The sequence below is a fragment of the Lycium ferocissimum genome, chromosome 4 (genome assembly GCF_029784015.1).
Source record: "Lycium ferocissimum isolate CSIRO_LF1 chromosome 4, AGI_CSIRO_Lferr_CH_V1, whole genome shotgun sequence".
NCBI lineage: Eukaryota > Viridiplantae > Streptophyta > Magnoliopsida > Solanales > Solanaceae > Lycium > Lycium ferocissimum.
In genome coordinates this window covers 39,572,304-39,599,176 of record NC_081345.1, presented here as the reverse complement: position 1 = coordinate 39,599,176, position 26,873 = coordinate 39,572,304, and the positions used below count along the sequence as shown (strand labels likewise).

General features: G+C 31.2%; 1 protein-coding gene and 2 pseudogenes across 1 annotated transcript; 2 read left to right on the top strand and 1 right to left on the bottom strand.

Annotated features, from left to right (window-relative positions):
• Positions 1–10,999: 10,999 nt before the first annotated feature.
• LOC132054692 (uncharacterized) lies at positions 11,000–12,782 on the bottom strand. Its single transcript, XM_059446664.1, has 3 exons — positions 11,797–12,782; positions 11,364–11,441; positions 11,000–11,189 (listed from the first exon to the last, which is right to left on the bottom strand). The coding sequence occupies exons 1-3, from the start codon at positions 12,562–12,564 to the stop codon at positions 11,184–11,186; spliced, it is 852 nt and encodes a 283-aa protein (XP_059302647.1). The 5' UTR covers positions 12,565–12,782; the 3' UTR covers positions 11,000–11,183.
• A 3,018-nt stretch (positions 12,783–15,800) lies between these two features.
• LOC132054042 (cytochrome P450 71A9-like) lies at positions 15,801–19,226 on the top strand (annotated as a pseudogene).
• A 53-nt stretch (positions 19,227–19,279) lies between these two features.
• Positions 19,280–23,674, top strand: LOC132054041 (glucan endo-1,3-beta-glucosidase-like; annotated as a pseudogene).
• Positions 23,675–26,873: the final 3,199 nt, after the last annotated feature.

The following is a 26,873-nucleotide window of genomic DNA, read 5'->3' as shown; positions in this document are numbered from 1 at the left end:
GAATGGTTAAAGAAAAAAGTCATTCAATATTACGTCATGAAGTTGATTTTACGCGACATTCTCTCACGTAACCTAGTTTCATTGATTTCTTAACTCCGTTTATATGACGACAGAATATCTAAAAACCTCTCTAAACTTGGCGCGTTTTATTAAGACCCCCTTGAAAATTATAATGTATATATAAAAATGTAAATTAAGCATATAGGTCAAAAAGTTAATTTCATATATATAAATTTTGAACACTCTTAACAAATTTTGTGGCTTTGCCACTGAAAACAAGAGTGAGAATATATAAGGGAGATGAGAATATATAAGGGAGATTAACTCCCAGTCTCCCACCAATAAGTTATGAGAGATATTTCTCTTTTGGTAGAAAAGTATTTGTAAAAATTGAAGGTGTTAGGCATCTAATATTGAAAATCAATTAAAGGAAAACATTTCTTAGAATTACGTACTTTATGTATGCCATACCAAATGCATTTCCCTTGAAAACAGAATGAAGACATATATAAGGTGTTTTAGAATGGAAAATGAAAGGTCATTCCTATTCTCTCTGTGGGTGAAGTCCCTCCCTCCCTTTAATCTGTAGATTATGCCAATTAAAAATTACGATGCAAAACGGATTTTATGTTTGATGAGTTAAAAACGTTTTGAAACACCTTTTTCTCTACGATAATATACTATTTTGGCTTGCTTCTAGAATTGCTTGTAGTGAAATATGAACTCCTGATCTCAAGAATATGAAATTAAACTTATCTTTTGCAACAAGACTAGATTTCATTGGTTAACTGAAGAGTCTTGTTAGTGGTAACAAAGTTAGTACTACTACATTTCATTAATCCATAATTCCATATCATATTACATATTTTTCAGATTTACACTTAAACAAATATTTAATAGCCTTAATCATAGAATATTTGTTTAATATACCATTTATCTCTCTAACATCGCATTTAGTTTTACTCAACTAAAATTAAACTAAAACAGTAACGATTAATTAAGAGAAAAAAAAAGTAGAACGAAAAATATCTTTTGTTTTTCTGAAACGTCACATATTTTGAAAAATTCAATTTGAAAGGTTAATACTTGGAACTGGAGTATTTAAACTGAATTCTACATATCACCAAATTGTCTTGAATTTCATATTAAGAATATGACTCATGGTTAACAAAAATAAAAGGACACAAAACAGTTATTCCACCTATTTACAAAAGAAACCCAATTCCACTTGCCAAATCTTAAATATATTTTTCTCAATAAAAATAATTTGCGTGTATGTGTATTCTAATTTCTAAGGCTACTTTTCCTATATCAGAAGCAAAATTGAACAGAAACAGAGAGTCTCCCTGTTCACTCTGAAACAGATTTACGTATAATAATTAATTTTGGGGTTATGGGAAAGTGATTGAAAGACAACCTTGAGCACTGCATCAGCATGCAGCACCAAGTAATTAATGAAAAGGATATAAGAATAATTAGGAAGACGAAAATATTCAGGGAACGAAAGGTCACATATGCAAGTTGAGTCTAGTATTAACTTTTTTCATTTATTTTTTATTTTCTTTTATATAAACAAGTCTTTCTGCACGTGCGTGGCACGTGTATTCCATATCATCTTTTACATAATATACATACTAAAAATATTTAGTGGATACATACTCAACAAATATATGAAAAGATATATGGTTTAACTATAAAATACAAACTTAAATACACCATAAAACTAACACAGTTGCATGATCTTAAGACGCTCTATGAATAAAGTCTAAATACATACTCCCGGATCAACTCTATATCTATCAATTAAGACTTTGGTATAATTTTGCGTCTATTTTTTTTATTTTTTATTTTTATTTTTTTATTGATTGCTCTAATAGACGACGTTGAAAGTAGCATTCTTTGATGAACTTATCTTTTCAATATCCTTCAACTATAATAATTTCAATTGTGTCCTAACATAATTATCTTCTCAAGGATATTAAAGCCTCACTTTATCTATTTCAGCGTACATATTGTACACAAAAGCTTCAACTTCATCATATAGACCTATAAGTGATACTTATTAATACGTCAATAAGTGTTAAAATTCAAATCTCATCGATGTATATGAAAGGTTGACTTGCCTAATAAGTCATTTTTATCTACTGAATGAAAATAAGGTAATCAAGTAAGAGGAAAAGGTCAATATATCTCATGTACTATTAAAATATATTCAATTTTATATATTTTTTTAGAAAAAATCTTAGAGCTGGATATCTTATTCGAATTACCAAGTTACATTCTTCATATTACCCTTATCACAATAAGGAGATCTTTGCTCTTTCTATTTATCTAAATGTAACTTATATAAAGACAACAAAAGTTTAACAAAGAAGCAGTTAGAAGCAGGGGCGGAGCTAGCCCTTCAGCTGTGGGTTCGGCTGAACCCAGTAGCTTTTGTCCGAATCATATATTTATATTAATTTTTTTGTCAAATATGTACGAATTATTAATTAATAACCCATTAACTTTAAAGAATTAGAACCCCAAACCCGGTTATAAGATGTTTAAACAAACTAATACAGTACATAGATAAAGAGAAAAATATAGAAGGAATTGATATATTTAATAAAATTATGGACTTGAGTGTTACTTTGTCCCTTTGCTTTCTAGAAACGATTCAAATTTAGCAAAACCATATTACCCTAATTTGTAAGAAATATATTGCCTATAATGTTACTTGAGACTTGTGACGGATTTGGGCCGACACATAATCACTCATCGCAAATTTTGTGACAAAAAAATGAATTCTGTCACAAATTTTACTGAGAAAGCACCTTTCTCAATTTGAGACGAATTTTGTTAATCCATCTCAAAATATTTGTGGTAAAATAAATTTAAATCGTCGCAAATCATGATGGGTTAAAGGAGAAAGTGACACTACAAATTTGTGACGGACTAATTCTGTCACAAAATTCTATTTCATTTTTAAAATATATAACAAATAATTAATATTTATATTTTTATCACTATTTTATATAATTAATCATTTATTATCAAATGGTGATGAAACTAATAATAAAGTAATTAAAAAAATCATATTTCTAAAGGTTACTCATCTCACTCCTTTATACACACCACTTTGCCTACATATATGCTTGTCTTCCGATGCGGGATAGTAATTTTGCCAAAATTTGTGACAGAAATATCCGTTGCAGATCTGTCGCTAACTTTTGGAAGAAGTTTTCATCACAAAATCAATTAAATTTAAAATTTGTCTTGTCAAATAATTGGTGACGGAATTTTAATTTTCGTCAGAATTACAAATTTGTGATACCTATCACAATTTTGTGACAGAATAACACATCCGTCACAAAATTGTGACAAAATTGCAATGAATTATTGTCTTTTTTTTCTCAAATTTGTGACGAAATCGTGATGGATCATCACGTCCGTCACAAAATTCAAAATTTGTTATAAATTCTGTCACAATTTTGTGACGGATTTACCCGTCATAATTATTCTGTCACAATTTTATAAGCCAACTTCATTAGGTTATTGAAAAAGGGACAAAAGAAGATTGTGTGTTTTTCTTGATTGAAACATCGAGAAACATCAGGTGGCTATTTGATATTGTAATACTCTTTCAATCCATCTCCAATCACACCTCTCCAGAGCATTAGTTATATTATTTTTTTAAAGATCATCTGTTGATATGAATATAAGCGTTGGTTGTGTATCTGGTTAAGTTAATATTAAAAAAAAGCATAGTGGTCGGTTTTTTGAATTCTTGGGAAACAAATACATGCTTAGTAACATATTGATTCAATTCATTGTAATTTTTGCACACATTCCATCGTTGCCAAGTCCTCTACAAATCATCTTTGTATCGGTTGAATATATTATTTGAAGGGTCCAAATTTTAAAATAGCATGATAGATGCATTTTCTTTAGATCTAAAATTGGTATAACAACTTTAAAGTATATATGATTCTTCTAAATATAATGCTTCATTTCATTACATAACTTGAAAGCTATAAAATCTTTGTAATCTATAAGCAGCAAATATATGCCAATTTATGGCTCTTTTTATTTTGATGAAATAATAAGTTATAATAAGCATATAAAAATGTTATTTCTAAATTTAGTATGCATTTCAAGATCATTAGATGGGAGACATTTACCCTAATGTAATTTCGAGTTCACCAAAATCGCAAAGGTAAAGAGAAACATGCAATAATAAAGTAAATGAAGAGAACAATATAGAACCCATTTTGTTGCCTTCTTCTAAATTATCACTTTGAGTTTGACAGTGGCTTCCTCGTGCAAGAGTCTGCTTCTCCAAAATTAAATGTTGTTTCCCTGCTTGGCAAGCATTGTGACGTTTAATTATATCTTCACGACTTCTCTTCTAAAAATATGTTTTGCCCAGTTCATAGAAATTTTCTGACTTCTTTATTTCTGTGTGGGCTAATTTTTATAGGATCTTTGGAGTTTTCCCATGCAACTTCTCGTAAAAAACTTTCATTAATCGTCCATTGTTGTCCACTGTTGAAGACTAAAATTCTTCCAAAATAGGAGTGAAACCCATGACTCTTGATATTTTATTATTTCCATGTTTTATGTTGTCCAATCAATTGTTGATGTTCTTATAATAACTACTCCTTCCGGATAAAAAAAAGAGTCCACTTAGCCATTTGCACACCCCTTAAGAAAATACTAACTCCTAGACAAAAATAGATAATTTGACTAAACTACCCCTAATTAAATAGGCATTGGGATTTGATCATATAACACTTAATAGGGGCAAATATGGAAAAACAAGGTTAATTCTTTCTTGATTTGCTAAGTGGATTCTTTTTTTAATCCAAGAAAAAAAGGCTAAGTGGACTCTTTTTTTGATCCGGAGGGAGTATTTTTTTTTTTTTTTTTTTTTTTTTTTTGCGTCCCTAGTATCAAACAATCGATGCTTCATTTTACAATGACTCAATTTTGGGACTGGATAATCTTCTTGCCAAATGTTTTTTAAGGATTGTTTGGACATGGGTTGGATTGAAAATAAGCAACTGCATGATAATCGATTTTGAACGGCTACTTCAAAACACAATTTGTTTTTGAACGGCTACTTCCGAAATTGGTCTCCTGCTGCCAAGAATCAGACAAGGCCTCAGGAACTGGACTACAAAGTTTATATATGAGTATGAAGCATCGTTTTTAGTGTCGGATGGCGCCTGGGATTGCAACGTTTGAAACCCAAACACAGAATAGGATCGTTAGTTCATTTTAACTGAAGGGTATTTAGGTTAATTAAGTTAATAAAAAGGTATTTTAGTAATTTAACTTTTAAATTTTGGAGTTCATGCTTTTAATGTAGTATAGATAGATATAGATATATACATTGAAGTTGCCTCGGAGATAGAGCGCAAGTGTCTCTATATATACCCACACTTTAACATATACTCGTTGCCTGAACCGTCAAAAATTAAAGAGATGGTAAGATCATTATGAGATGCTATCGTTCTTTTTCTGTTTAAAAGCCCGTTTGGATTAGCGGGAAAAAAGTGGCTTTTAAGCATAAGTGCTTAAATTACTTTTAAGTGCTGAAAGTTATTTTATAAATAAGTAGTTACGTATTTGGATAAAAGTACTTAAAGATTTTTAGAAGTAAGAGTTGTATTGAAATTAACAGAAAATATAAGGAATAAAAGGGTAAAGTTGTTGATCAAACCAAAATGGCTTTAGGTAAAAAAAAATAAGTTGAGGTTGAGCAACTTCTTGATTTTGGCTTATTTTAAGCACTTTTAACTTAATTTAAGTTGTTTTTTATTTTTGTCAAACACTCAACTAAGTTAAAAATGGCTTATAAGCTGGTTTGACCAACTTATAAGCCAATCCAAACGGGCTCTAAAGGTGTTTATGATAATTTTATCGAGAAAAGAACCAAAATAGTACATTATCTTTGGGTTTGGACCTAAAATCATACATTTTTTTTACATGGAGCATTAATAGTCTATTATGTTTGCATAAGTGGTGCACTTTTAGTCAACTCCCAAATATTTTGTTAAAAATTTAATGGAAAAGGGCAAAAATACCCCTGAACTATTAGAAAAGGTCTAAAAATACTCTCCATGCATCTATTTTGCTAAAAATACCCCTCAATTCAACTTTTTGGCTCATTTATGTCCTTTGATCGACTAACGGTCAACTTTTTTAAAAAAATATTTAAATTACACATGGCATTTTATTACTGGAAAATTAATTTAATTTTTTTAAATATGGAAAATAGTTTTATTTTGGAATAAGGAAAAATGATTTTAAAACCCGAAAAAGTGATTTTTTAATTAAAACATCTGGAAAATGGTCTTTTTTAAATCAGGAAAATTGATTTTTTGTCCTAAAATTTTTAGATTTCATGATTTTATATTTAGGACACTTTAAAAAAGCAGGAAAAAGTGATTTTTTTTTTCAAAATCTGAAAATTGGATTCTTATAAAAATATGGAAAAACTAATTTTTTTTTACAAAATGTGTGGAAAAACCGTGTTTAGAAAAAATCTAGAAAACTATTTTTTTTTTAAATCTAGAAAAAAAATTATGGAGTATTACTTTTGCACATTTTACTTTAAAAAATTCAGTTTTCAGATTTAAAAAATTCAATTTTCCATATTTACAAAAAAAGGTTTTCCACCCTTTTTTAAAGAAAAAATAAAAAACTTTTCCAGATTTAAAAAAATTCCACATTTGTAAATAAAAATCTAATCTTGATTTTTTTTAAAAAGAAAAAAAAACAAGCTTAACAATTTTATTTTTAAATTAGTTGTTTCAGATTTTATAAAAATCCAATTTTTTCAAATTTAGAAAATCAAACTAGTAATAAAATGTCATGTGTAATTTAAATAATTTCTTTTTAAATTTAGTGTTGACTGTTAGTCAAAGAGCATAAATGAACCAAAAGGTTGAACTGAGGGGTATTTTTATTAAAATAGATGGATGAAGGGTATTTTTAGACCTTTTCTAATAGTTCAGGGGCATTTTTGCCCTTTTTCATTAAATTTTTAACAGAATATTTGAGAGTTGACTAAAAATGCACTACTTATGCAAACATAGTGGACTATTAATGCTCCATGTTAAAAAAAACATGTATTGTTTTAGGTCCTAACGCAAAGATAATGTACTATTTTGATCATTTTCTCTAAATTTATCCATTTGAAGGAGATTTGAATTTACTTAGGTTATACTTTGCTTCTTCTGATAATGTTATAAGTTTTAGTCTATGTTACTCGTGATCTTCCAAAATTGCTCTTGTACCTGTGTTTGATTCTCCAAAAATGAATGACTTTTGGAAGATGTGACTTGCACTTGACAACAATTTTGAAGAATCCGAGCAACATAAGTTGAGTTATATTTTAGAATGCAGATTTTTCAGATGTCTTCTGATGCTGAAATTGATATTTCATTATCTACGAAATACTTTATGTAATTGCAGGATGAGAAGGAAATGTCTGAATGGTGGAAGGCTAACAAGAAAATGTTGAAATTGGCTGAAGATCAAAAGGTGTGTAGTGCCACTTACCTTTTTGAGAACACTATTTCATAGTTTGTAGCTATTGATTTTGGGATTTTATTTGCGGAGAGAAAAGGAACAACTTCATAGAAGAATAAATGAGCTCGAAGCAGAACTTAAACAGAAGAAAGCACTAGAATTGCGGATTGAGGAAATGAAAGAGGAACTTGAAAGTCTGGAAGCACAGAATCAAACTCTAATTGCAAAGGAATGGCAGGCAAATGACGTGGTGGAGGAAATACGAAGGGAGTTAATCTTAGTTAGTATTTGTGCATTTCCGATGCCTCGTAAAAGATCTTTATATATATTTGTTGTTTTTAGTGATGCAATTTGATTTTGCTGCATGATATTTCGAGCTAATCATATATGCTATTGTTTACTGACGTGTATTTTCAATTCAACTGCACAGTTTGTTTTGATGAATATTGAATGGAGAGATTCTTTAACTGAATATCTAAAGGATAAAGATTGCAGACCTAGAGATAGATCAAGGACTTAAAATTTATGAGTTATAACTTTTAAGATTCTTACCATTGAATCTATTACTATAGTAATATTTTAAAGTTATGGGTTCAAATCTACTTCTTATTACAATTTTAGCCTAGTAAATTTTATGCATAAATTTACACTCGGTGCAGAAAATACTTTGTTTATATGAACTTGGTACCAACAAGCTATATCCACCTATGTCTATAAAGTGTGTTATTGTCATGTTCTTTACCTTTGCTCTAGCTGATTGGTGCTTGATCTATGCTTTCATTGGGGTTAAAGGACAGCCATGGTTTTATTTGCGTTAAGAGAATGGGCGAACTTGGTGAGAAGCCATTTCACGTTGCTGCCAAAGAATTTATAGCAACTCCGAAAAAGCAGCACTGGAAGCAATGAGACTGTTATTTGTGGAACATTTACCTGAAAGATCCAAATTAGCGTCCGTTTAGAAAACTTATCCAAAAGTATCGATTAACTCTGGAGGTGGAGGTGTTATATATGTACACATTTAACTATTTGTATGATTTTTTATTTAGTTTCATTTACTTTCAACTCGATTTTTATTTAATTTTGTTTCCTCAGCTAGTAGTTGATGAAGATGATAAAAAGTTGAAGGATCTAAAGACTAAATATGGTGATGAACTACCTTAAAAGAGTTGAATGAGCATAATTCCAGTGGTAGGTACCCAACACCTCTGTTGTGGAATAACAAGGAAAAAAGAATTGCATCAATTACTGAAGGAGTTAAGCACATATTGAAACAAAGGAAGCTGCATCAGAGGAAAAGAACCTGAAGCATTTGACCGAACAGGTTCAAGATGTGCTGAAGTAGGAATATTTGTTTTCATGATCTGGTGACTTGTTCCCCTCGTCTTACATTGCCCACACTCCAGATGTCCAATCCTGAGTATGGGGGGGGGAGGGGGAGGGCTGGAGTTTCGCATCGATGATATAAGAGGTCCTTAGTCTTGAGCAATTCTCCCCTCATGAATTTTATTAGTGTTTCTTATTGATCTGTATTGGACAATCTAACATGGGATTTACGATATTAAGCATCAGATTATTTGAACCTTGTTTAAATTCTACTATACGAGTATTAAATTTTAAACAAAGTAAATGGCGTCGGAAGTCCCTATATTTTTTAAAGAGCGCAATGTAATGTCATATAATTCTTGAACATTGCATTGGCAAGTGATGGCTAAACTTTCATTAATTGACTGCCTCTGTGTCATTTTAACTGTTGCTTTATATCATTTCATGCACATTAAGAAATCAATAAATACAAGAGATAATTTAATAAGTTATCATTCTTTAATAAAAGTAGATTGATTGTTTCCTTTTAAATATCGAGCATTCTCTTTTGATAGTAGAGCTTTAAATAACCAACTTTAGTTTTGAATTTCTAAAGTAATAATTATTTGGAATAATTTTTTTGAACTAAAGCGAGAGTTAAAATGGGACAGATGGAATAATTATTATGATAAATAATATACGTAGTTTTTATCCATAGGAAATTGCTCCCTCTATCCCAAATTATCTCTGTCACTTTTCGTTTCTCGATATTTAAATTATGTGAACTTGGATCAATGTTTTAAGACGTATTTTTCATCATATTAAAATGAGAAGAGTTGTAATCTTGTGCTTTTTTATTATCTAAATTTTAATTTTAAAATATTGAGTTGATCTAATTCGATTAACTTTAAAGATTAGTCAAATTAATTCTCAAACAATTAAAAGCTAACTTACTTTGAGACGGAATGAGTGATTTATTTTTCATTAAATCAAATTAATCATCAAAATTCAAGCTCCTTTCCCTATGGACAAAATAAAATTTTATTTTTCTCAAGAGTTCAATTGGCTTTTTGTTTTTTCCCCGAGTCATTAGCACTGAAATTGCAAAAATTAGGACTATGTGTCACCTCCCACGTTCTCTGCCCTTTAGTACCACGTCCCTTTGTTGCGTTACAGAGAATTCAATTTGCAGTACCAGCTCTTTTCCTACTCAGCACACAAATAACACTTCATTACAAATTCAAAAATCCACTCATTCAGTTTCCCTCTTCTTTAATTTCTCTTTCAATTCGTCTGTAATTCCCTCAAGGTTTTACTAACAGCAACGTTTGGGTTGCCAAAAAAATATTTACACATTTATGTAAAAGACATGCAATATAATTGTGCTTTTGCTTCATACTCCTTATGATGAAATTCAAGTAACTAAATCTCAATTAATATGTTTTTTCATGCTGCTGAAGGCCCTATAGGTTTCTAAGTTAGTGAGAGCACATGGATCATATGTGATGGTTATATATATATATATATGTGTGTGTGTGTGTGTGTGTGTGTGTATGAGTTATAGTCTTATTACTAACATAAAGAGATTGTTAATTTTTTAGAGGATGTAGTTGAGATCTTAATTTTCATTTTGAGTAATCTAGCCATATGTATCAATAATTTGTCGGGCTAAAGGCATTTACTCATATCAACCTTGTATAAGATGAAACTTAATGTTGGCATTATTCAACTTAAACTTCACATCTGTTTGATACTCACTCTCTAATGCAGTACAAGGAACAGAACTAGAATAAAAGAAAATCTAAGGGCGATATACACATGAGTTCTTTCACATACAATGATATTTATACTACACATTAATAACTTACACACCTATACAACCATGAAGATATATTAGTAAAGCAAATTTATAGAGGCCGCATGCCATCACTAAAATTAAGTGTCGTTTGTTTTACTCGAAAGAGTGACAATAATATATATTACTCCCACCGTTTCCTTTTTACTTGTCTCTTTTAGCAAATTAAGAGAAATTTATTATTTTCATTCAATGTTATTCTAAGTCATAATTAGTAAGGGAGATTTAGTAAAATAAACTCCTAATAAATAGAGTAATTTCTTAAAGGGAGTACCAAATCAAGAAGGTCAAATAAAACGGAGAGGGGAGTAACTAGCAACTATCGTTAACAACAAAGCAAGTGCTATTAACAGCACTTAAATTAATGATACTGTATCAACTACTTCCACATAAAATCCTCAAATTAAATATGCAATCGTTCAACACATGTCAAAGAAAATACAAATTAGTAGACTGTAGTCGCAATTGTTTGACCTCTCAATTCTCATCCTTCTTGAACTTAGCTTTACTCCTGCAAAATGGATACAACACTTTGATAACATCGTCAAGTACAAAAAGCAACACCGATATATATAATTGGCAATTGAGTAATCTTAGTCATAAATCAACTCAATCTATTAAAGAAGGGGAGTATTAACGGTTCACGTCATATAATTGTATAGATAAGCAAAGCTTGATCACATACCGCTTGCTTGGATTGTTGATATCTAAGGACATCCATCCTTGACCGGCAAACTTTGCCTGTACTTTTCTCAATGTAGTACTGCAAGAAATTAAACACCATATATATAAGAAATTCTAATCACCATACATGAATGAATATTTTGCCAGATTTAATCTATTTTACGATCCGAGGTACACAAATGGTTGAATATTAAATAATAATTGGAAGAAAAATTTAGATAGAATAGGATTAAGAAAATCTAATAGTCATGAATGGGGTACCTAATAAGATTCGACCAAAATCAACCCTTATTCATTGTTGTGAAAACAGATGAGGATTGTTCAATGAAACCTTAAGAAGATAAGTAGACATATCTCTAAGGTGGAAAATTAGCAAATTAATTGAACATTCAATGAGAAGAAGAGGAAGATTAAGAGGATGTTTAATTATTTACCGTATCTTTGTGGCCAGAAGTGCTTCCATTTTTTCTAACTCGAACTTCAATATCCCAGTCATCAGGCAAGGTAGAATCCGCAGCATTAATCCTCTTACGTTTTGGCCTTACTTCCACTGGAGTAGCCCTTCTACTAACCCTAAGAGGGTTAGTTCTTCTTTCCACCAATGGCTCATGACAAGTAGATTCAGGAGCTTCTTTTTTCCCCTTAATCTCATCAGCAGCTTTCAGATCTGGCATTTCTATGTCACTTTTTTGTTCTTGCTCATTTTCTTGCATGGCCATTTTTCTGACATAATCTCTAGCTTCATTCTTTTGTTTCTCATTCAAAAGAATTTGATCTGTTGAAATCTTCTGAGCTTCTTTTTTTCCCTTAACCTCATAATCATCTTTCAAATCTTGCATTTCTATTTCGCCTTTTTGTTCTTGGCCATTTTCTTGCATGGCCATTTTTTCGGCATCATCACTAGCTTCATTTTGTTGGTCCTCATTCAAAAGAGTTAGATCCGTTGGAATGTTCTGATCTTCTTTTTTACCCTTAACATCATCATCTGCTTTCAAATCTTTTATTTCTGTGTTACTTTTTTGTTCTTGGCCATTTTCTTGCATGACAATTTTTTGATCATCACCAGTAGGTTCTTTCTTTTGTTCCTTATTTATAAGAATTTGATCTTCTTTGTGGATTTGATTAGGTGAAATCTTTCGATGGTCCCATTCATCACCATCAAAGAGTGGTTCAAGTTCATAGAAGATATCAAAATTATCCATCACTTTGTAAGTGGCTGGATAGAGGGTCAAGAATTGAAGGGGGGAAATAAAAAGAGGGTTGCTCTCAAGAATTAATCTTCAAGATATAACAAAAAGAGAAAGGTACAAAGAGTAGAAAAAAGGAAGAGAAAAAACTCTTCGATACAAACTGAATGGGAGAAGAAGAGAGAGTGATTTTGAGAAGTGTTTGAGTAGAAATGATATATAGATGTGAGAGGAAGTGCTTCTTGTTGATACTTAATGGACAATCTAACTGGATTTTACATTAATAAGCATCAGATTATCTGAATTTTCTGTAGATTCTACACTACATGTATTTAGCTTTTTAACAAATTAAATTGCAGGGAAAGTCCATATATTCTTGAAAGAGCACATTTGTAAGGTGAATATAGTTCCTGAACATTTCATTAATTGGGAATTGATGGCTAACCTTTCATTAATTAACTATTTATCAAGGTAAAAGAATACTTTTTATCCCATATTATACTACTCCCTCCATCCCAAATTATCATGTGAATTTCAAATAATATTTTAAAATATATTTTGTCATATTGACATGAGAAGAGTTGCAAATTATGAGTAATACTTTTGTATAGCTTTTGATTATGTTAATTTTAAAATATTGAATTGTTCTAATTCAATTTAACTTTAACGATTAGTCAAATTTTATTTTTGAAAAACGAAAAAAGGTCATTTATTTTGGGGTGCATGGAGTACTTTATTTTGCATTTAATCGAATTAAGCATCAATCAAGAGATCATCAAAATTGAACCTCCTTTTCTCATGATCAAAATTAAATTTATTTTTCTCAAGAGTTCTGTTGGCCTTTTGTTTTTCTTTTTCAAAGTATTGGCATTGAAATTTGCAGAAATTAGGACTATCACCTCCCATGTTTTCTGCCGTTTAGTACCGTGTCCCTTAGATACGTTGCAGAATTTGCAGTACCAGCCTGTACTTAGCTAGCTAGAGGGTCAAGAACTTGAGAAGAAAAGAGGGTTTGTGTCTAGAATTTATCTAGAAAAAAAAAAAAAAAAAAAAAGAGAAGCATACGAGTTATATGTGAGAAAAGATTTTTCGATACAGACTGAAAGCGAAAAGATGAGAGAGTGGTTTTGTCAAGTGTTCAAGTAGAGCTGATAGCTAAATATGAGAGGATCATATTGTCACCGTAACTTTTTTGCTTGTGTCCAAATAATCACTTTAATGTCTCTATTTAAACGTGAAAGTGATCAACTACTTTTTTTTCTTTCTAGATTTTACATTTGAGTCTTTTTAAGTAAGAGTTTTTATTTAAGTTGTTATTACATTCTTTTCAGATTGAGAAGACTGAGAAGTAACATTATCCCTATTATTACCTGTGCGTTAAGAAGAATCACCATACCTTACCTTCTTTTTCCTACTATATTTGCAATACTACGAAGATTGTGGACATTAATATGTATATTGTTAGGGTTAATTGAAGTATAATTTTGTTAATGATTTCCATTAATTAACCAAATTCATATATTATATTGTTGGGAGTATTATTATTATTATTATTATTATTATTATTATATATAAAAGTAATTTTTGTGTTTAAAATCATTTATGTCGTTACCAATTCTAAGATACGGAAAGTCGGGAGGAAGAGTCTGACGCTTGCCCTAACTGTTAAGTCTGTTATGATAATTATGTTAATTTTTGTCGTTTATTTATCGAGTAGAAACTTTACGAGATTGTGTCGTTTAACTGTCGGATGGAAACTTTACTAGATTGTGTCATTACTTGTCGTTTGTCGAATAATTTAATTTAAAAAGGTGAAAATTGTAAGAATAAATCATGGATAATACTCTTTTATGTCTTTTCGTATTGTTATGTTTATCGGTTTAAGGGGTTTTAAAGATTGCATTATCACTAAAAATTGAAAAAGAATAATAAAAGTAGACGTTGCGTTTTTTTTTTTTTTTGGCTATAATATTATATAGAATTTTAGATTAGATATACAAATTTAAGTTGTTCCTATTCGGAATGCGCGTAAAGAAAATTTAAGGGATAACAAGAATCCTAAACTTTTAAGAGTAATTGGTGTATCACAGTAAGATCTCTTTTGGATTCAATTTAGACTACGTATTGTGGTATGAACAAATGTTGCAATATCTATTGAAGCCTTAACTAAATTAATTCTTATTTCGTTTTATTCCAAACATTTTATATCCAAGTTTCAACATAAAATGTACTTCTCTGTTCTAATTATTTATGTGGTACCCTTTCCTTTTTAAGTTTGTTCCAAAAAGAATGTCATCTTTCTATAATTAGAAACAACTTAACTTTAAAATTTTCTATTTACCCTTAATGAAATGATTTATAACAACACAAATGTCTAAAGTATGTTTTAGACCATAAATTTTAAAAGTCTTGTGTCGAGTTAAACGGTGCCACATAAATTAGAATGGAGGGAGTAATAGAGTTCTCAGTCTCTCTAACAATATTCGTATTTTTTCTTAAATAGAAACTAGCGGAGAATGGCCCCTGATGAAGGAGGTTTAACGCATATATAGACAACTTTATTTGCAGAATGTGGACCATTTTAAATTTAGATAGAATGTCCAAAACTTGATACCAATTGGAAGTTGGCCAATTCAGTTTGTGAGCATATAGCATAAGTTGTTGAAATGCAAAGATACTACGAACGAAAAGATAAGCTTGGTACATATTAGATTGCACTTTTGAAATAATGATCAATTGTTAGTGCGTATATCTCAAGCAAAGAAGGTTTAAAGACAAATAGACAACATATATATTTTGTCAAAGTGCTGGGTGAAAAGGAAAAAGAGGAGCATGTTAACATTAAACCAATATTTTGCAGATAGAGAGTTAAAGAGAATATGCAGAAATGGCATCTTAGATGTTAAAAACACTGTATAGGTTGATATGTAACCAGCTGGTAGTAAAGAAAATGGTAATTTAATGAGAAACCTTTTTAAATTTTTAATGAATTATCACTAAACACAACTGTATGGTGCAGTGCACTCCTCAAAGCTAAAGTTTTCTATATGAATAGAGAAAATAAGATATCCGAATGCCAATCTTTGGGGTATTAGAAGATTAAACTGTTAAGAAATACCACATACACAGGGAGACATTCATGTATGTAGCAGGGCATTCTTGGAAACTATTAATTAAAGCAAAATGAAATAGATTTTACCATCTTCAGAGAAAAAGAAGTTCAACACACTTTATGTTCATTGTTCATGACCATGAGATTCACACCAATTCCAACTTCCTCAATCTTCCTCGTTAATCAAATGGAAAATGCTCTTGCATATTACATGTTAGTTGCTGAATATAACGTCTTACAACTCTCCTTAGCCAATACATAAATAATAATGTGATAAGTAAGATTAACCTCTACTTTTCTCTGTTACAGGTCTAGCAACAACAAACTACGATGTTGTTTAGAGAGATCTTTAGAACACACGATGTTGCTTTCTCTGGCCGTCCTTCTTATATTCTCGCTGTAAAACTTAGCTATAATCTTTCGACGTGTCTTTCGCACCCTATGGTAAGTTGTTGGAGGAATACACTTTTATTTACGTATATATCTTCAATAGGACTCACATGCGGTCATTATTCGTTTTTTCTTTTATATGCACAAACGTTTTTTAACAATGAGGGGTCGTTTGGTAGGATGGATAGGATGAGATGGAATTATTAGTCTTATGGGATTTGAATTATCACATATTTGGTTGGTGGGATAACTGCTTTGGTATCCCACCCAATCCCATCTATATGGGATAAAAGATGGGATAAGTTATGTCATGTGGAGGGTGAAATAAGTTATCCCATCTTATTTCATCCAATCCCGTCTACATGAGATGACTTAACCCTCCTATCAAACGACCCCTAAATGGTACTTTTAAATATTCAAGATCTACGGCGGTTGTGATGTGACAGACCTTATGCTTGTCCAAGCGGTGTCATTGAAATTCCTTCCCGAAAAATTATATTGTTTAGATATAATTTTTTTTTATGTATATATAGTAGAAATTGAATCTCCTTGAATTCTTCGTGGGGGTTATGTTCTTAGTTAAAATTTTGGTTTCGCCATTGTGCTCGGTTATCATGCTACCACATACCATATATTAAACTTAAATTCTGAAGAATACATACTTTGTTTGCTTAATTATATTTTTCATCAGTGATCACTGGAGAGAGCTTCGGAAAATTTTAGTCTTGGAGTTGCTAAGTACAAAGAGAGTACAAAGTTTCGAGACAATCCGAGACATGGAAGTGAGCCGTTTGGTTCAAGAAGTTGGTTGTACTCTAAACTCGTCCGTTAACATAAGTGCGTTAACACTAACCTTGGCGAATAACGTTGTTTGTCGTGTGGCTTTTGGGAAAGTAAGTGACGAAAGAGGAGATGATAATGGGGAGAAAAGATTTATGAAATTCTTTATGAGACACAATTGTTGGGTGAGTTTAATATTGCTGATTATTTTCCTAAGATGGCATGGATTAACAAAATTAATGGGCTGGATGAAAGGCTTGAAAGAATTTTAGAGAATTGGATAAGTTTTATGACAAAGTAATAAAAGATGATGTTAATTCAAGTAGTAGGATTAAACAAAGGGATGATGAAGATCTTGTTGATGTATTGCTTCGAATTCAGAAGGATCCACACCAAGATGTCCCTCTCCACGATAATCACATCAAAGGCCTTCTTGCTGTAAGTTTGTCCTTTATTTCTCCTTTGCTTTTCTAATTCTAGCTTTTTCTTTTCTTTTTCCTTTTTGTGTCTCTTCAATAAGAGTTTTAACTTATATGCACGATAATATAAATAAATTTATATCATCAAATTACTGAAAAAGATATTTAATGATAACTAGGTTACCTGTGGAAGAATGGATATCACAAAAAGGATAATTAATTCAGCTGGCCATTCGGTAATCTAGTATACTAGATTAGGCACAATTATTAGTTTATTACATGGTTTAGCCGTCGGTGATCCCCTATCCTCACTCCCTCGCCCACGCCCAAAACGCACACACTCCAACCCCTAACTCTAAACTTTTCCAGCCGTGACTGCTTCCGCGTTCCATAAACATAGCGCACCAGGTAACTTTTTCTTCCTTCCCTAATCAATTTTTTTTTTTTTTTAACTAATCGAATTCTCTTTTTATACAAGTTAATCATTGTAACTTGGATTTTTGCTCCAGAAGTATTTATTTCTGAAGTTCAATTGCATGTGTCTATCTAAATGTTTTTCTTTCGGAAAAAGTAGTTTCATTAAAAAGGCATCAAGCAGATGCAAAAGTTACTGAAAAGAAGTTGAACAATTTATATAAAACTATACGAGAACAGACATTATCATACATTCACTGATTTTGAGTTGTTTTCATAAAATTTCATCATTTATGGCCCAGATGCGTGAGATAGTATATATACGTTATTTATACAACGACGACATTTGCAAACTAAATGTTTGAGACGTATATATGGAGTTATTTTCCATCACAAAAAAGAGTATTACTTATTGAATTGGAAGAATTAATTTTTTCACTTTATAAAAGATAGTCTTCTTGGTGGGTTATCAAGAGCAAGAAAAGGAATTGGGCTCGCGTGCACAAGAGAGTTACGTCAATCCCCCTGCATATAACATAGATGTGAGGCCTGATCAAATAACTTTTTGAAAAATTATCTTTACATCTATTTATTATTTACTCTATTATTTTATTTCGCCTTAGCTTAATTTGCCAATATAACTAACTCTGTCAAACTAGCAAGTACTATATCAATTTAGAAATAGTATGTTTCATACACCTCAAAGTTAAATTCTATTCTCCGTCTTCTATTTTTCTAATAACAACATGTAAAAATACTGTGAGTGTGTTAAAAGTTCTTAAAGGTCTATATAAACTAAGCAACATTATGCATGAGCAGGATATATTCGTAGCTGGAACAGATACATCATCAACAACCATAGAATGGATCATGGCAGAACTCATATTAAATCCAAGAGTCATGAAAAAAGCTCAACAAGAAGTAAGACAAGTTGCCAAGGAAAACAAAAGGTTGAAGAAGTTGATCTTTACAAACTCGAATACTTGAAATTAGTCATCAAAGAGACTCTTAGACTTCATATGCCAGCCCCATTACTAATGCCTCGAGTAACAATTTCTAGCTGTAAAATAATGAACCACGAAATACCAACAAATACAAGAGTCCTCATTAATGGAACAGCAATTGGGACAGATCCAAAATACTGGGAAAATCCATTAACATTTTTGCCAGAGAGATTCTTGAATAAAGAGATTGATTACAAAGGCCAAAATTTTGAGTTCTTGCCATTTGGGGCAGGTAGAAGAGGGTGTCCAGGAATTAATTTTTCTATACCACTTGTTGAGCTTGCAATTGCTAATCTCATATTTCATTATGATTGGTCACTTCCTAAAGGGATGCTAGCTAAGGATCTTGATATGGAAGAAGCTGTGGGATTACCATGCACAAGAAAACTCCCCTTTACTTAGTAGCTTCTAATTGTAATTTGTAGTAGTGTGCAAGCAAATGTTTAGCACTAATTCTTTTTGGATTTGACTTATGTACACCACTATGAGGAACCTTTATATTATTTTGAGTAATTTAATATATATTGTAACAACTTATCTGTCTTGTTGGTTCTACTTATTTCGGAGTGTTATTATATTTTAGTAACATAATATTGTAGAAATTATTTTCAATGACTTATGTATACGAATTAGCTTTTGTGATTAAGTTAGCCCCAAAGATTCGTGTATTCAATATGGTATTAGAACCGCATATATCTCAATCCTTCATTTCTGTCGCTGTCCCCTCGTCTTATATTACTCACGCTCCAAACGTCATTTCGAGCATGCGAGAGTTAAGTTTGGAGTCCAACATGATGGGATAAGAGGTCTTTGGTCTTGAATGCCCTTCCCTCATGAGTTTAATTAATGCTTCTTGTTGATCTGCACTAGGAACCGATCTAACATGGGATTAATTAAGTACTGCCCAATTAGTATAGGTTCATTGACTACTTAAAAGCTTCACTTATTTGAATAAGGGTAAATTAGAAGAAAATCATTAATTCTTTTTTGATTTATATAGTGGACACTTATTATAAATCGAAGAGACTATTTAATAAGCATCGGTTTATCTAAATCTTCGAGTGTTTTATTTTGCACAACTTAAATGACATCAAAAGTCCATATATTTTTTAAAGAGCTCAATGTAGTGTCGTATAATTCTTGAACACTGCATTGCAATTGATGACTAAACTTTCACTAATTAACTACTCTACGGTCACATTTTAATCGTCAGCTTTAGCTCATTTCAGGCATATTAAGAAAATCATAAAAACAAATGATAGTTTACTAAGTTACCCTTCTTTAATAAAAGTAGATTGATTGTCTCTTAAATACCAGGCATTCTTTTTTAATCCTCAGTCCAGTCCTATTTTAAAAAAGCGTAGTTTGGCTTAAATTATTTTCATCTATCCCTTAAAATTAAGGAAGTAACTTAATTTGTATTACATTTTTTTAAATAAGGCCTTATAAATAATTGTAATTTAATTAAGTTTTTTTTTTTTGTGAAAAAGCTGCCTTTTGGGGAAAAAATTTGGATTAATTAAACTAACAATTTAAAGTTTCGTAAAGAATTAACAAAAGCACATCTTAAGGGGAAAGGGGTTTAAATTTTAACAAAATAATATCCAATTTTGTTTTCATGGATTACCCTTACCAAATTAATTTTTTTGGGTTCTAGAAAATTAAAATTTTGTCCCGAAGCTTTTTTATTAATTATGGAAAGAATCTTATAATACAAATTTAAGAAATTAAGGGTTAACCAAAAAACAAGAAATTAAAAAAAAAAAACACCTACGCATAAAAATTTAAATCGGCATAAGGAGTTAACGACAAGCCGAACCTTTAACCAAAAAAAATTTAACCCAAAGCGAGAATTTTTTTTTTCACGTTAGTAATTTCTGGCTAAAACACCCGTTTTTTTTTGGGAAAATTTTTAATTTAGTACCGTTTTTGCCCTTACTCAGCACACAACTCTTCTTACCAATAACACTTATTACAATTTACAAAATCCTCAATTCCCTTTCCCTCGTCTTGAATTTTCTTTCTATTCAAGGTTTCCATGGCCATTCTTTTTACTTTATTTCCCTTTCTTTTCTGTAACGCCACCTTGGGTAATTCACATCGGAATAAATTACGGAACCGTAAAAACCTCCCACCACCCACCCAAGTCGCCCTTTCATTAAGACCAAACCACCATTAACAAAATCAAGATCTTTGACGCAAACCCAGAAATTATCCGCGCTTTTGCTGATCCCCGCGTTTGGGTTACCGTTACGGTACCTAATGGCGACATTTTATCAGTTTCTAAACCCGAGGGTGCACAATTATGGTCGAAGAAAACGTTGTTCCGTATTATCCACACCCCAAAATACATCGCATTTGCATTGAAATGAGTTATGGTACTGGTGATAAAAACCCATCGCTCATTTAGTCCCTGCATGAGAGCGATTCACAAGCTCTGTTAATAGCCGGAATCAGTGATATTCGGTAGGGTGGCAAATGGCTGTTTGACATCATTTGAGGGGTTATTGCCGGCCAAAAGTTATTTGGTGAAATGTTTAAAAAAATTAAACCACCAATTCTTTGTTTAATTCTTTATTTTTCTTTTATAATTCTTTATATCTAGTAAAGGCGATAAATTTCTTATGAATAATTTGGGTAATATCATCCAAATTTTGATAGACCAAAAATTAATTGAAATGGGCTAATAAACAGGGGGTTTGGATTAGGGGTGGTGAGAATTAGGATACTGGTTAATAAGAGTTGAGCGTTTTTTTTTTCATTCTTAGTGTATTAATATTATTCTTGTATTTTCGTATTCTTAGATTTCTATTACTACTTATCATTTCTTTAGCCTCGATTGTTATATTTTTAAATTTTTTTAATATTATCTTCTTGTTGTCTATCTTCTATGCTTTCCTTTTCACCTTTCTTAAGCCAGGGTCAGCCTCTTTGCCTCTAAAGACAGAAGTAAAGTTTCTACACTAAAATTTGACACTTAGATTACATTATTGTTTATTGTTGTTATGATTTTTGGGCCAATTTTGTCATCTCCTTGCAAGGTGTCAACACCACATTCATTGGGAATTTTAAACCCCGGCTCGAACCACCCAGTTCGGGTCTTTTAGACGGTTTACGACCGGGTAATATTTGCCCGATGCTGAATTCCACCGTGAAACTAAATCACCTTTCATGATTTGTCCATACCCTTTTTTCGGTTTAATGATAAAACTCTAGATTATGCTCTATTTAAACCCAATAATGGGGTTTATGACAAGTTACTGGAATGAATTATACAAACATGTTTGATGCACAACTTGATGCTGTGTATTCAGCAGGGAAGTTTTGGGTTATAATGACGTGGATATTGTTGTAGCGGAACGGTTGGCCCTTCTTCGGTGACCCGAATCAACCGGTGTTAGTTTGGAGAATGCTGTTTCTATAATGTGAATCTTGTGAAGCATGTGAATTCTGGGGTGGGAACTCCATTGATGCCAAACAGGACCTTTGAGACTTATGTGTTCTCATTGTTTAATGAGAACCTCAAGCCTGGCACTTCGGAGCGTAACTTCGGGTTGTTCCGACCCGACTTCACACCCGTTTACGATGTGGGCATTCTGCGTAACGCACAGGTAATTTTTTGCATTGTATGAAATGGCGAAAATATGCTATTAGTATATGCCTCAATATATTTTTTGTTGCTAGTGTTAATTAAGGGTATAATTGTCTTAACAATAATGATTATTGATCCGAGAAATCTCCCGCGCTTTTTTTCATAGTTTGATTTTTCCGATTCTTGAATAGCATAAACTCACTAGCATTGATTTGTGTTCTACCCCATGGGCGGATCCCTATTCAAAGGCTACATATAAATTATAAGTATTAAGCTTTATTTTACCTTGTATTAGTAACATTAAGTGTAATCATAAAATATGCTCCTCCTGTTTCTATTTATTTGTCTTAATTAATATTTGACGATCAAATAATGTTTTCTTTGATGATAATTTTTCCAAATACTTTCTAAATATTTTGAATTGTTAACTAGTGTGACTTGTAGAATTTTCATGCTTGGAGTTTAAGAAATAAAGAAACTTTTGAATCTTTTGATCCTAAATTAAATATGTGTATAACTAAAATATCATTTGAATCTTGTGATTATAAACATTCGTATAGGATGTTTAATTGTAACTACTAAATATAGAAAGAAACTAAAATGAGATTGAGGTAGTAAGTTTTATTTTTTTAAAATTGAAGATTCATGTTGAATTAATACAAAAAATTAGTTAGTTTGACTCTCGTAGTCTGTATCAAGCCAAACAAATTGTAGTAAAGGGAGTATATGTATTTCATGCATTTAAATGTATGGTGGATGTTGCGTCACTTTGTATTCATTGACTTAAAATTCTAATTCAAGCTCTCCGCCTGCTATGGCACCAAGTAGGGAAGAAATGGTGGTGCCAAAGGCTGATGCTAGTGATGCTGCTTTGCAGTCGAACATAGACTTTGTGTGCAGCTCTGGAATAGATTGTCAACCTATACAAGATGGTGGCCCCTGCTACGAACCCAATACTATCAGAGCTCATGCAGCTTACGCCATGAATGCTTATTATCAAGCAAACGGTCGTAAAATGTTTGATTGTAACTTCATTAATACCGGTGTTGTCACCAACTATGATCCTAGTAAGTTCGTCTAGCCAAAATTGTTAGCCTCATGGTTACGACTATTCAGTTGAATTATCTATATTGCCTGTTAACTATTGAGAAGTAATAGGTATAACTTGTGTGAAAATTTTTGCACATGAATGCAGGTTACGAAGAGTGTACGTATGCTGCTTAAAGGAGTAACTGAGGACCCAGTGAGTCGCTGTCTCTTTCTTTCGAGTATTGGATCTCGTGGTTAGATAATAGAGTATACATTTTGGCAGAGTCCAGTGGGTTGTGATGCTGTAACTTATTGTGATTTTCAAGTTTGAAGAGTTCAATGTTAATTTTGCATATGGATGATATCTATATTTTATATGCAATGCAAGCTTTTTGGACTTAGTGATTCTTAACTTGCAAATCAAGCCTCCACCGTCTTTTACTTGTTTCAATAATCGTGCAATACTTTTCCATGAATCAAGTCTATGCAATACAATATATTATACGTGTGTGCTCAACTTGGCTATTCACGAGGGACCATATCCACAGCTCCACTTGAAATTGATAAGATCAGAAATTAGTTATTGATTCATCTACGTTAAAGTTAAACAAGCACACCTCCTCCCCTACTCCCACAAACCAAAATGTATGCGTTGTCAAATGCAAGCTCATTGCTTCTAGGTGGTTGGCATACTTTGACATTTCTAGAACTAAACTGTCACATTAACATATAACAAACTTCATGCAAAACTAGTCATTATATATTATCTTTGTTTCTGCTAAATAATTTCTCCCTCCGCCCCATTCTAATTGTCGCTTTAGCTCAATAAAATTGTCCCAAAATAATTGTCACTTTAAGAATTCAAGACTAAAGTTAATTGTTGTTTCCAACTATATTGTATGTATCCCCTTAATATTAAAGAATAATGAATGGTATTTAAAAGGAAACAATCAATCTACTTTTATTGAATAAGGACAATTTAATAAACTATCCCTTTAATTTAGTATTTTCGGGCTGAAAGGATAGTTAAATGGGACGGAGGGAGTAGCTAATTAATTGTAGTGTTAGAGATATTTCTCAGCATTCCAATAGCTTCTGCATTAAATCTATCAAAGTAATTTTCCCATCTCCCAAGTCAATGATCCTCCAGAAGGTACATTAGTATATGAAAAATCAACCTCTCAAAAGTCCATATGGAATCTTTAGAACACACTATTACAGTAATTAGGAGTCATAGAGCCCGTTTGGATAGCTTATGACTTTTAACTTATAAGCTAAAAGTCATCGTTAAAAATTTAGGTTATGACTTTTATTTTTTTTGTCATTTTAGCTTAAAAATAAATGCTTAAAGCATTTTTTTAGTTCTATCCAAATAATACAAAATTGCTTAAAAGCTATTTTGCTTAAAAACACCTAAAATAAGTCAATCTAAGTTCTTAAATTTATAAGTATTGGGAATTGATAAAAGCCTAATTCACATCGGGATAAATTGTACAATTCAACATATATAGTGAAGATACAAGCTATACATATCTGCCGAGAACCATAATTTGCTGTTATGTTTGTCCAACATGGTGACAGAGACACCGATGATTAAGAGTGTGGAATCAGCGGATTGGACTGACTTATGATGGTCAAAAATCAAAATGGACTAAGTTGATAAATAAACGATCATTAAATCAGTCCAAACTTGCACAGGCCGGGAGAATCATATTTTCGCAATTTTTAAACCTTTCTCCCTATAGGGATCCACTATCTTTTCTTTACTTTCTTTATTTTATTTTCTTGAAAAGCAAGTATATCTTCCCTTGAACCTGCATGGGGGCCATGCCAGACTCAGTTGGGTTTACATAAAGGGCCTTCACAAAAGATTCAAAATTATTAAAAAAATGAAGTTGTGTATGCCAGACTCGAGATCAAAATAAAGAGCAATAAATGGGGGAAAAGAAGAATTGCGTATCAAAAATCATTTATTAAAAGAAACGCATATGGGTCGGAGAACGGGAGAAGTATGTTGGGGAACAGTAGTACGTATAGGAGCAGTAACAAAACAAGTGTTCACATGAAACACCATTCAAATTTAAATTTTTTAAATTGTATATATATGTGGTGTTCAACCAGTTTGAAATATAAAATAATATCTAATTTTGCCCTTTTAAGACGGCAAAGGACATATATATATATATATATATATATATATATATATTTTTCGTGGACAAATTTAAATTTTTTAAAATTTAAAAAAAAAAAACATAATTTTTATCAAATAAATTTTTGTCTCAATTTTTCTACTACAAAATTTTTTTAATTTTTAAATTTTTAGGATCTATTGACCCTATTATATTTGGTTTTGGGCGGAGAACCCCTTCGGGGGGGGGGGGGGGGGGGAGCACTCCACTAAATTTTCCTCCGGCCAACAAACTCAGAAGGAGAGCACCATATGAACCCTCCTTGATTACTAAATTTAATTTAGTGAATTCATGTTAACCATATCTTCGAAAAGTTTTAATATTTATTAAATTTTATTCGTCATATAATTGAATATTTTTTTTAAAAAAAAATTTTGTGGGAATAAGTTTGGTAGGAAATTTAGCAAATACTAAAAGGGAAAAATATTGACTTAAATAACATGATAAAGTATGATAATTTAAATTAAATTAGAAAATATTTACATATTTCTATGAATTTTGACATGCGATTTTTATTTATAGATAAAATAGATTTCTTTTGATATTTATTAATTTTTCACTCATTATTTTATGTGTCAAACCCCTTCCAATGGATTTTAACCTTAGTTTTAGATGAAATTCAAAAATAACCTAAATTCGTAAAAAAGCGTAGGAATATCTCAATAAGGGAAAGAGGGTTCAAAAAACGGGAATAAACCAATTATAAAAATCCATGTGAAGTGGTATTAAAAAAAGGTAAAAATGGGAAAAAAACAATTGGGAAAAACCCGTAAGATCTTTTTATGTTGTAATTTTGTTTTAGATGAAATTCAATAAATAACCTAAAACCGTAAAAAAAGGAGGAATATCTCAAAAAGTGGAAAAATAGATTCTTAAAAAAATTTTTCATCGAACCACTATAAAATCCATATGGAGTGGTCTGGAAAAAAAAAAAAGAAGGAGGCTAAAAATGAAAAAAGAAAATATCAAGGAAAAAACTGGAAAGCCCCCTGTAAGCATCTTATTGATTGTGAGGGTGCGAGGACTACAAAGTATGTATGTTGATTTTTTTTAAATATTTTATAATTAGGGGTAATATGGTTAAATTATCATTTTTTTGTTTTTCCTTTGGGGTTTTCAAATTAAAAAATTAAAAAATGGGAAAAAAACAATGAAATGGGTTTTGGTTATCAAAAAAAAATGAATTTGACGCTTCCGGTTTTTTTTGAAAAAAAATGTGGTTTTAGGGTTTTTTGTTAAAATTTCGGGAAAGAAGAAGAAGCATGAGAACTATTAATTAATTATAAAAATCATCTTATTGATATGATGTAACAATAATTTGGCAAGAAAAACATAAAGTTTGTTGCCTACATCCTCTTTTTTATAAGCAAGTTTTAAAATTCGAAAAACTATGTT